We start from the raw sequence: 12,760 nt of genomic DNA on the forward strand, positions 1-12,760 counted from the left end.
GTCTCGCGTCTCTATGCGACCCGATCTACCTGGGACCGATCGCCCGGACTTAACAGTAATTGTAGCTAATCACACCTATCTCAAAAGTAGTTTATTGAGCAATTTCCCATGGAGCTGATTTTATAGTCTGGAGCTGGCAGCAGGCTTTACTTTTCTGGATCAAGCCAATCTCATGAATATCTGAAACTGATCCTTGATTTCCAGCTCTAAATTCATTAGTTGGGAGAGTCAGTCAGGGTTCTGGATTGTGCATAAGTGCACAATCGTGCCTACCGTCCCTGTTCTTTTGTCCCCATTTATTCGTACTTATTTCCTGTATTCTTACTCATGTTTAAACTTATACCTATTATCTTGTAAGCGATTGACAAATCAAATAAATGAATAAAATAAATAAGCATTGGGAGAGTATCCATCTATCCATCCGTCCATCCATGTACAGGTGGTCCTTGATTAACAACCACCTATTCAGCTACTGTTCAAACTTAAGATAGTGCTGAATAAGAGGTCATTATAAGAAGACCTTGTACTTAGGGTGCTTGCAGCAACCTGAAGTCATGTAATCTGTTCATGCTTTGTAACCTTCCCTGTAGGCTTACCACAAATCAATGGGGAAGCTGGCAGGAAGTCCTCACTTAACTACATGGTCCTTGGTTAACTATGGCATTAAGAGGTGGCACAGTGGTTACAGTGCAGTACTGCAGGCTACTTCTGCTGCCTGCTGGCTGCCTGCAATTTGGCAGTTCAAATCTCACCAGGCTCAAGGTTGACTCAGCCTTCCATCCTTCCCAGGTCAGTAAAACAAGGACCCAGATTGTTTGGGGCATTAAACTGACTCTGTAAAGCGCTTAGAGATGGCTGTAAAGCAAGGTGAAGCAGTATATAAGTCTAAATGCTATTGCTATCCATGACCAATTGCTGAAGCTGTCACAATTAAGTGGCACAGTCACATGGGTTTATTTTATTTTATGTATGAGTGTATCACTTAACAATGGTCTTTCTGTTCTCAAATAATGTCATTAAATGAAGACTGCTTGTACATATATATCATGCCATGCCATAGTTTCTTTAATCCATGGTTTACAGAATAAGCCACAATCACTGCTATGCTGCCTAGAGATGTTCTAGTACAGTGGCCCCCAACCTTTTTTGAACCAGGGATCAGTTTCACGATTATTTATTCTTCCATGGACCGGTACCTGAGTAACACGAGACTCCACCACCATTGGGACGGCTCTTCATTCGAAGCTGCCCCCCCTCGACGAAACTAAGGCGCGAGCACCCAAACGCCGCTTTCCAACTGAAAATCCGGAAGCACTTTCCAACCGAAAACCCAGAAGCAACCGAAAACCCGGAAGCGCCGTCGAAACAAGATGGCGGCGCCCAAGCTTTGCAGCCCGGTAAAAAATGATCCTCGGACCGGTACCGGTCCGGGGACCAGTGGTTGGGGACCCCTGTTCTAGTAGGTAGGATATAGATGATCAAAATAATAATTTTAAAAATTAGTACAATTTATATAGCCAAGCCAAAACCAGATGAACCCTACCGTAAGTTAGTTCGGCAACTATGTATAGACTGGGAGGAGAGTTTACTTTGATGTGCCTCTTAGTGTAGTGAGGACTAGTGGCAGTCAACAACTGAAAAGAACCCTGCAACATTAGCAATTTGATCCCCCAAACACTTGTATGATGGGACAAGCCCAGCAATCTGAGCATGAAGCTCCATTAGCAGGATTCCTTTGTTGCTGTAGATTTTTGCAGTGTGGGCAGACTGGAAAAGTTGAGAAAGATTATTTCTGCGACTTTAACAATTCTCACATTTTTGTAGCTGAGTTTGACAAGCAAATACACTCATTTGTTCTCTTGTCCCCTGGGAAAGTCTCTATTTATGATTCTGGCATGATTTTGACTAGTTTTTCATAAATAAGCATTGTGGGGATTTTAGGCTGGTTCAGTTTTTAACATGCTATGAAATGTCAAGCTGTCCTTGATAAGCCTAGCTGAGAGCATGTCGTCATGTTTTCCTCTTCCCTTTCATTTATGTCAGGCTTGTCATTTGATTCATCTATAATTGAGATGCCATTCCAAGCAACTTGGCAGGTTTAACATCAGAGTAACATTTGCAGATGACTCCCCAAGGTGTGGGAAGCAGGGTTAAAACATCTTTTCTGTCGATCCATAATTATAATTGACTAAAGTTTTGCCAGATAAAAATCAGTTTACTGTGTGATGATTTCAGCACAATCTGAGGCTTTCTTGGATCTCAGTGTTATGGTATATTAAACAAAGTGCCAGTTTCAGAGTGAACACACCCTGTTGGAAACACACACACACACACACACACACAGAGCCATACTTTATACAGGAATTATTTCTGACAATGATCTCATCTAAAATAACATGACCAAGCAGCAGCAGCCAATCATTTGTGTGTCTCCTAAAATCCTCTGAGCTTAGTTAATGGAGTTGGCTTTTTTTTTTTTTAACATTAAAGCTCAAAATGCATAAATAGAATTTAAGCTGTAACCATGAAAGAAATGAGATATATGAATTAGATATTTATAGCTTGAGCTGTATTGGTTATACAATTTAAATTGGGTTAGTTCAATACATGCACACACACACACACAGTGTTGGAATGATAGACTGGAATAAAAGACTAATTTGTAGGCATATTCATACAGAATAATTCTAAGCATACAGTAGATTTGACTTTCCCTCTAGACATGGAAAGCTGAACTAGTAACATCTCCCAACTTCTTGGCCTGGTAGACACATTTAGAACGTTAACCAATTGGTGACCCTTGTAGAAAATGTCTATTTGTGAGATGGGCAGATACACAAGTTTAAAATCCAAATAATAGTCTATAGCCAACCATTGATCTTCTGGAGTGTGTTTGGGACCTAGAGGTATTCTTATAAATAAGGGCATTAGCTACTATTTTGCTTTCATAAATAAGACAGGACTAAAATTCACACTCTCCCTGGTTTCTAGGCCAGTATCTTAAACCAATATATCAAATTGGTTCTATGTAGCTGCTGGGAGTCAAAAATGATTAGATAACATCTAGTCACATGATGGTGAACCTATGGCACAGAGCCATCTCTGAGGGCACACGAGCAGTCTCCCTAGCTCAGTTCCACTGCGCATGCACAAGCACCTCCCACCAGCCAGCTGATACCAGCTGAGTAGTATCTGCCACTCATGCATGGGTGGGGTGGGGCTCATATGGGAGATGCGTGCGCATGTGCAGGGGGCAGGGGGAGCACGAGGAGTCCCACGTGCATGCGCAGGGGGGAAGGAGGGAGCACGGGGGAGCACATGCATCACATTATGGGTGCACTTTTGGCACGCAATGACAAAAAGGTTAGCCATCAGTGACCTAGTCTACCTATTTATCTATGAAAGAGAACAGCAAGTGGATGCATAGGACCTTGAATGAATATAGAAAGTGACACTATGGAACAGGCTGCCACAGACACAGAGTTTCAGTATTCTGTCCCTTATTCCTCCATTACAAAATCTTGGTTTCTTGTTTGGATACCATGCATTTCTAAAGCAAAAAGAAAAAGAAAAGAACACCTTACCTTTAAATGCTGGTGCTTTAGCTTTTCTTCTTCTACTTTAAGGCGTCTCTGAGTTATTTCTTCTTGCAGTTTCCTCTTGTCCTGAAAATGGCAAAAATGAGAGACAGTATACATAATGATGCTATATATATTTTTTAAAGTCCATTCATCATGTTGACGTGGCCGCTTTAGCTCTGCTTAATGGCTGCAATACAACACTGAAGCAAATCCTAATCAGCCATTTTAGATGTATCAAAAATAGTAGGGCCTAGTCTTCTTAAGACTAGCCTGCTAGCTTTTCATGCAGGTGCTAGATATTTGTGCATTCATAGGCTGCAGCTGCAGTGCTCGGTTTAACAGATGGGATTAAAGGTAATTACATTCCTCTTTAAGAATTATTTAGTGTGCTAAAGATTTGCAGGCAGTTGCTTAAATTCCTGGAAGTGCTGTCTTTATTGTCTCATTATCACAGGAGAACAGGGTAGATAGAAGGCCCTCAGGATCTTATTTGTTGACTTTCTTGTAACCTAAGGACTGCATAATCACAAACTAAAATCTTTTGCTCCAATGAGTCTCCAGCTGTTGTTGGCTGCATTGTTATTACCCGGTAGAGCAGGGGTCTCCACCCTTGGCAACTTTAAGACTTGTGAACTTCAACTTCCGGAATTCTGGGAGTTGAAGTCCATAAGTCTTAAAAGTTGCTAAGGTTGGAGACCCCTGCTGTAGAGGATAACTAGACTGTCCTGGGAAAAGAAGGGCATGTTGAATGAAGTAACTGTGAAGAAGACATAGCCCAAAGGAATGCAAGTAATGGTGATTTGCTTTGGGGTTTTTGTTTTAAAAAGAAGCTATAGTGGCCTGGTTTGCACATATAAGCAATTTACAAACCACAATTGCTGGGCTCATATAAGTAGATGGTTTCTCAATAAGAACTGCAAAGCCAGCTTTGGAACAGAGGGGCAGAAAGATATATCAGATAAGTTTAAAAGGAGGTGAAGAAAGCTTATTACAAATTTCAAATACTTGGATGGAAAGTCTCTTTTCACTCCATGCATGAGAATTTTGCAAACACAATAGGCAAAAGCCTTTTTTCTGCACTTTGCTATGTCCCTCTCATCACAACTACGGACTACCACATTTAAAAAAAACCTTTTTATGGCAGCAGTTTGGTTTTTGCTCTTCGCCCATGGCAAACTAACTCATTTGCTGAAAGATACTATTGTATATTCAGCAGATATTGTGGTGTAAAATAATTGCAATTGAACTATAGCAGGGATGTCAAACTTATGATGACATGTCACATGATGTATTGCAACCCCCCCCCCCTTGCTAAACCAGGGGAGGACGTGGACAGCCCATGACACATCTGGGCTGTGAGTTTAACAAACTGGCTGGGGAATCCTGGATGTTAAAGTCCATGCATCTTCAAGTTGCCAAGGTTGAAACATACTGATCTATAGGACCCAGCTACCCAGAAATAAACAAAATGGTTACCATAAGTACAATTTATACCTGGGTGGTTAAAAACAAGTTCCAAAAAGCAGGTGCTTAAACCAATAAAAATGAGAGAACCAAGTTTTGTGAGCATGATATTCATTTCCCCAGTTAGATGTTACAGCTGTGAAATTAGAATAGTTATGGTAGGCTTGTGCTTTGACCATCTTGTGATTTGAATAAAAAGAAAGTAAAGCTGAATCCAAATAAATGTGAGGAGCTTTTAATGGTTAATAATTCTATTTGGTTGGTGAATATTTGACCTTTCATGGGCCTAGAAAAGCAGGCGCAGGTCTGCATGTTCAGATAAGTGTGATGACAAGAGCTGCTTTCAGTTGGGTGAATTTAATTTATTAACATGCTGATTGAATTTACCAATTTTGCTAAGACTGAACTGGCTTATTGTTATCCATGGGCTGGTTATTCTCTGGCACAGATGACTGTAATGCTCATTATATGGAGATGTTTTTGAAGGAAACCGTAGCAAGCGGATTTCTGTTGGGTGTGTCTACCAGGGAGTGCATCAGCTCCATTGGCTTATAGGTCACACTCCAAGAACTAGTTTTCATTTATAAATAATTCCTTGATGCCTGGAGACCTGCTTATCTAATGAAATGCCTCTGCAATATGTGTCAAACTCCACTCAAGCGGGGAAAATCAAGGGACCAAGAAGTATGATTTCAGTTAGATATCTGTGAAACTAGTCTGGGGTAAATACAAAATATTGGAAATTGTAAGAGAAATTTCAATTTGAGGGAGTTAATTCAGGTGGAGTCTCTGAATGTTTTGAAATGCTTCTGTCCAGTTTCTCTTAAGCTAAGCTAAGTTGTTATTTGCTAAAGCAGTTAATGATCTCGTCTGCTATCTCTTGATTGTTTTTAATCTTGTATTCGCTTCCTTTCCTTTCCTTCATCCTGATAGTACTTTATGTTACGAACCAGGGACTCCATTCATTTACCTGTTTTCGGTGCATGGATAAAACAGGAGAAGGAAGAACCTCCTTAGGGATGGCACCAACATTAAGGATATTCTTGCATGCTGGCTGCTTGTAACAGAAATGTGAAACCATACTTTCATAATCTACTCTTCCTTTTCTGATTGGCATGTGAATGTGATCATTACTATTTGCTGGCTTTTTCAGGGATATTTATGCAGTTTTATTATTGTTTACCTATCTGATTTTATGTCATGTTTTACTAACTGGATATTTTTATTGTTTAAAGTTGCATTGACAAGTTCTGTAAGTTGGTTTGCGAGAAGCATATGGATAGAAAAATAACATGATTAAATAATAAATAATTAAACCTAAAAAAAAGTTCCAAATCTGTAGTATTATGTTACTGAGATATCATGAAAGTTTTACCGAAAATTAGATAAGAAATGGGGCATTACAGTCTATCTGGTATAGTCATTGTGTAGAAAAAGTATTCTTGCTGAAACTGTGCTATGGAGCAGAAATATTGTGGTGGAAAAAATAACTTTGTCTTAAACAGAGTTAAAGGAGCAGGCCAGTGGTGGGATTCAAATATTTTTACCATCGGTTCGGTGGGGGTGGCTTGGTGAGTGTGCTCTGCGTGCGTGCACACACTTTGCATGCGTGTGCATGCCAAACATGCACTTTGTGTAGATGCAGAGGCATTTGCACAGGCACGGAGGCATTTTAACTCGCTTCCTGCAAACCTGCATGATCCCGGTCGCTTCAGCAGCTGCCGCGCAGCACTCTGCTGTGCCGCGCAAAGCAGCTGCGCTTCAAATTCAGAGGATAAAGGTGAGTATGGGAGACCAAGCGGGCGGGCAGGCCCAACAGCAGGTGGCGGAGAGAACCAGTTTGGTCTCTGCTGCTCATTGCTGCTACCGGCTTTGCAGAACCAGGCCGAACTGGTAGAATACCACCACTGGAGCAGGCATTTTATACGGGTCGTCTTCAACTTACAACAGTTCATTTAGTGACCATTCAAAGTTGCAATGGCACCGAAACAAGTGACTTATGATCATTTTTCACACTTACGAACGTTGCAGCATCCCCATGGTCATGTGATCAAAATGAAAATGCTTGGCAACTGGTTCATATTTATGATGGTCACAGTGTCCCAGGATAATGTGATCCCCTTTTGCGACTTTCTGACAAGCAAAGCCAATGGGGGAGCCAGATTCATTTAACAACCATGTTACTAACGTAACAACTGCATTGATTCACTGAACAAGTGTGGCAAGAAAGATTGTAAAATGGAGCAAAACTCACTTCACAAATGTCTCGCTCAGCGACATACATTTTGTGTTCAATTGTGGTTGCAATTTGAGGACTATCTGTAGCATTTCATGATTTCCAAAGAACTTTGGAAAAAGTATACTATTGATTTAGTGACATCTGCATTCATCCCACTGAACTACACCTCCTAGGATTCTCTGCATAGCCTGAGGAAGTCACTGTATGTCCATGGAAAGATTTTCCTTTTGAAAACTTCAGAATTCCATTACAAGGTAGTCTTTCAATTATTTTCATTTTGATAGATATTAAATACCTAGTTAGAATAAATGAATGATTACCTGGTAAAATTGCTGTTCATGGGTTGGTTCTGTCATGCATTTATTTTCTCCCTATATATTTTTTGCCACATGCAGAATATGTCAAGCATGCATTTACTCTGATTTCAGGGGAAAAAGAATCTCCCACGGTCTAAATATGCTTCTCTGTTTTTTTATGAATATATTGGCATCACACGTAAAAGCTTTTGCTGCCTAAACCACAGGATAAAATGATTCTCCCCTTGTTATTTAATATACCGAAGTCAAGAAGATTAGCCATTTAATCTTCTAACTGCTTTAAACAACCCTAAAATTCTTGATCAGGCGGAGGTGGTATTCAGCAGATTCTGACCAGTTCTGGAGAACCGGTAGTGGAAATTTTGAGTAGTTCAGAGAATCGGCAAATACCACCTCTGACTGGCCCTACCCCCATCTCTTCTCTGCCTCTTGAGTCCCGGTTGATTGGCTGGGTCTTCTTTTGTTGCCCTGCACAGGAGAATGAAGCTGGAAAGCAGGCTAGTGGAGTGGGGAGGGAATGGGGATTTTGCAGTATCCTTCCCCTATCATGCCCAGCAAGCCAATCCCACCACTGTTGATAGGGTACACTGGTGTCCAGGCAGGGCAGGGGAAATAAAATCAGGATGATGATTATGGTAGCATGAGCCACCTCTAAGAGAGAGGGGTGGCATATAAGTTTAATATCTCATGTATTTGTGTGCCAACACTGGCACATTTAGAGCAGGAATAGTGTGCTACAATTGGCATCTTGATTTGTTTTTTTATACCCTCTTTGTGGATGCTTCAGGAAGGATAGCATCCTTCATCACCCCTGAGGCAGATGTTGCTTAGAGCAGGGGTCCCCAACCACCGGGCCCTGGACCAGTACCAGTCTGTGTATCATTTTCTACCGGGCCGCCGGTTTGCTGGGCGCCGCCATCTTGTTTCGACGAGAAAGTGCTTCCGGGTGACCTTTTCCGGTTGAAAAGCGGCGTTTGGGTCCTGAAGGAATCCTTACGCCTTAGTTTCATCGGGGTGGTGGTGGCTTCGAACGAAGAGCCGTCCCGATGGCGGAGGAGATTAAGAAAGCACAAAAAAGCACAGAAAAGGTACAAAGGAGGAGTTGAAGATGGCGGGGAGAAGCGGGGGATGGCTGGCTGGCCGGTCGCTTGGCTCGCCTTGCCTTGTCATGCGTGCTGATGCCGGTACCGGGCCGCGGATCATTTTGTGATGCCGGTACTGGGCCATGGCACAAAAAAGATTGGGGGCCACTGGCTTATAGGGCATTATAAGTGTGTCCTCCAAGACAGAAAAATGAAGAAAGGCAGCCCCTGTATCTGCCGCTTCAACTGGTTGTTTCTCTTTATTTCATGGTAGGATCTGGCCAGAGGGAAAATTCATTAAGATGATGGAATAGCTTTAATTACGAAGGGCTGGAAGGTGGGTGAGTTCTATTCCTAAATTAATGATAAATCTCTGGAGGATGTTTCTTGCTGGCAGAAGTAGAATAGAAGGAGAGCAACTGTTTTAAAAGTTTGCTTACTATATACACCTCTGCTAAGCAGTTTCAGATAGTACAGTTAATCCAGATTTCAAGAACATCTTGCTTGTCAGTCTTTGAATTACACACTTTCCTTTCTTCCTGATGATGCCACATAAACAGCCTGAGAAAATCCAATGCCTAGCTGAGTGGGTTATCAGAATGAGTTTGTACTTTGTAAGTAAGCTCCCCAACTGCCTTTACTTTTCTGAGCAGAATGTTTCCATGAACTATAGTCAAAACCTTGTTTTAACAGACTAACTGGGGGAAGCAGGTCTCTGCTTTTCAGGAATGTCCATTAAATACAAAATCAAATTATTATGATAGTTTATGCTTTTACAACAAGGGACATAAATTACATAATTTGTTTCAGCTTAGGTTGCTTCATGCAAATATTGCATTTTTGCATCCTTTGCATAAATGGTATAGATTAAGCCTTTGGGGCAGTGATATCATTGTAAAAAAATGACAAACTGCAGAAGAAATTTGCTTTGTTGGGTGCAGAGCCCCTTGTATCAAAGTCCCCTTAACAGAGGTTTTATTTACATTTGCAAACAGGGAACGTTGGGTCTTCCTTTAATGGTTTTGAGTGAAGTTGGCTTGTTTTTGCTTTTGGTTATCAAATGATAATGCGTTTTATTGATTTCTAGGGTACCTGAAGAATTTCTTTGTATGCTTTAGATATTTCTTTTTAGAAATGCTTTTTCAGAACATTTTGCCCTTTCCTTTGAAAACTTGGCCCAACTGGGGACTTCCTATTTGTCATAATATAAAATAAACATATATTCGGCCAATTTCATTTCTTGTAGCAATTCTTTGAACTGAATATGGATGGTGGTATACAAATAACAATTAGAATGTATACAATTATGCAATTCCTCTGGGTGCAAAATGTATTTTATGATAAAGCTGAATTTTTTGAATTATCATAGATACGGAAAATCTTTTGGCCCAGTATTTACAAAGAGGCTACGGCAGGCTTTTTAAAAAGTTTGTAAAAGTTATTAGGCTGCATACTTCATAACAATTTGCCTGATTGCTTATTTTTAACTGAGCCTTTTAAGGCATGGTAGTTAGGAGGGAGATGGGGAAAAGTCAAGTGTCTTCCATTTCTTTTTAAACCTTTGTTGTCTTGCTATTTGGAACATTTTTTTTATTAAGCACAAAGTACAAAGTACAAAAAAGTGTCTGTATTGGGAAACCTGGCTAGACAGATAATAGTTACATCTGTCGATCAATGAGAGGTCTTTTATTCATGGATGGAGAAAGAATGGCTAAGCTAAGAATGGTTAGCCGTTAAGGAAGATATGCACAGGGTAAATACTCTGAAAAAGTTAACTTATTTTTCCTGAAGGATATTATGCCCTATATGAAAATTGCTCCTTTAGATCTAACCAATAATCACTGTGTCTTTACAGAGCAAGTAGACCCAACCTGTCAAAACGTACAAGTGTGAAGGTCATTTTAGGTCAACAGACATCTGGAAGGCAACACATTTTGATGTTACATTGTCTTCCCTTCTGTGTCTTCTTTTGATTAACAACACTTTTGAGAACATTTTCCCACCTGCATAACATACATGACTGACTCTTAAAGAACAAAATCAAAAAACCCTGACTGTAGTATGAATTGACCTGAATTTCACCTCCGCTGTTCTTTAAACAATCACAACCTCAACTATTTTGGTGTTTTCCAGAATTATCCACAACTACCCCTTCAGCTAGGCAGAAGACTTCCCTCCCTGGTTATTTACGTTCAAGCTATGGAGCTGTTGGATTCCTTCTCTTTTCTAGTTTTCTGCTCTGGTGTCCCTCAAATGCAAAGTTTCTTCAAAGAGTCACCCAGACCGAATGGCAGCATTGCAGGAGCCTGACGTAAAACAGAATGTGACTCCAGCATCTGTTGCATTCGGTGCTGTGGAGCTGTTGGGTCAGATGATGCCCACCGTGAAGGCACTTGAGCTAAAGATTTATGCTGATCTTCAAACTGCTGGGTCACACAGTCACATCAAACAACAGAAGAAAACAGAAGACTTCTGAGAGTAGAAGACGACATTGTAATCCACACTGAGAATGAGAAAGTATAGTTTTCTTAGATAGGTATGTTCTTACTTACTGTGATGGCTTGGAATCTTTCCTTCAGCAGTTCCTCTTCTTCCATTCTGGAAAGTGAAACAAACACACAGGTTGTGAAAAGCTACAAAGGAATACCAGGCTCCAGTGTGTTAAGAAGGTTTCCAGTTAGATGCTTTGAAAGGGAGCTCTAATTCTACCAAGGAAGGAAGGAGCCTGACTTTAAGCTGGAGTGTCTCCAAAGAGAGAGCAAAACTGCTCACATAGACACACGCAACAGGGTGTGCTGAAGAGGCAGACGTCCAGAACCCTGGCATCAGTTGACTGACAAGTTTGAACGGTGGAACATAAGCCTTTTCCTTCTGCAGCAGCTGCCAATTCTTTGTTGTAATAATATACACACTTTACATGCCACAGATTAACTCTGGAGTGCCCAAATATTTTTTCCTTTTCTTCCTATCCCCCAACCAGAACACCCATCATACAGGACTTGCCTACGGAAATTCCTTTTCAGTTTTTGCTTAAATGGGCAAAATAGAAAAATTTTGGGCCCTTTTAACCCCTGATTATCCTTTCATGCTACTTGAGAGGTCAGAAACAAAGGAAGAGCAATCATTTCTGTAGCAGACAGCAAGATGTAAAACTTAATCTTAACGATGCCTAGCAGGGTCTCTAGTACAAGGTGGAAGTTTTACCATGTTGTCAGAATAAATTCCTCAGACTGAGAAAACAAATTAATGAGAAAGTTGGACTTGAATAGAACTCTTGTTTAATTTTACCTTTAATGGTCTCCGAACACACTCACAGATAGTCCTTGATGTACAACGGTTTTGTTTAATGACCATTCGAAGTTACAATGGCACTGAAAAAGTGACTTATGGACCATTTTTCAAACTTACGACCGTTTGCAGCATCCCCATGGTCATCTGATTTACATTCAGACGCTTGACAGCTGACTCACATTTATGACGATTGCAGTGTCCTGGGGTCATGTGATCACTTTTTGCACCCTTCCATTGAGCAAAGTCAGTGGGGAAACCAGATTCAGTTAACAACCATATTACTAGTTTAACGACTGCAGTGATTTGCTTAACAACTGTGGCAAGAAAAGCCATGAAATGCGGCAAAGCTCACTTAACAAATTTCTCACTTAGCATCATGAGTTCTGGGCTCCATTGTGGTTGGAAGCTGAGGACTACCGGTATACCCAGAGAAGGTTAGTTCTTCCATCCACAAAATAGGAGGAAGGACTGTCTAAATTTAATTAAATTTATATACCACCACAACAGTGGTGGGGATTCAATTTTTTTTTACTACCAGTTCTGTGGGCGTGGCTTGGTGGGCGTGGTAGGGGAAGGATACTGTAAGATCTCCCTTTCCTCTCCATCCCACTAACCTGCTTTCCAGCTCCGTTCTCCTATGCAGGGCAACAAAAGAAGACCCGGGAGGCAGAGAATAGATGGAGGCGGGACCAGTCAGAGGGGCTATCTCATTGGCAGTTCCTATGAGAATGAAAAAGAACACCCCCCAAAAAAAAGTGCCATCTTCCTTTCCAGGAAGCCAAGCTT

The 12,760-nt window shown here is 41.0% G+C and overlaps 1 protein-coding gene across 4 annotated transcripts in view; it reads right to left on the reverse strand.

Moving 5' to 3' along the window:
• The window catches only part of PALMD (palmdelphin), a 79,423-nt gene that overhangs the window by 30,896 nt on the left and 35,767 nt on the right, over positions 1-12,760 (reverse strand). For all 4 annotated transcript variants that reach the window (XM_087930168.1, XM_087930171.1, XM_087930170.1 and 1 more), the window contains 2 exons: positions 11,236-11,281; positions 3,585-3,665 (listed from right to left, as the gene is read on the reverse strand). In XM_087930168.1, coding sequence (XP_087786294.1) covers positions 3,585-3,665; positions 11,236-11,281 — 127 coding nt within the window. The remainder of the gene's footprint in view (positions 1-3,584; positions 3,666-11,235; positions 11,282-12,760) is intronic.

The sequence above is a fragment of the Pseudonaja textilis genome, chromosome 3 (assembly GCF_049901715.1).
Source record: "Pseudonaja textilis isolate UNSWEBS1 chromosome 3, rPseTex1.2, whole genome shotgun sequence".
NCBI classification, from domain to species: Eukaryota; Metazoa; Chordata; class Lepidosauria; order Squamata; family Elapidae; genus Pseudonaja; species Pseudonaja textilis.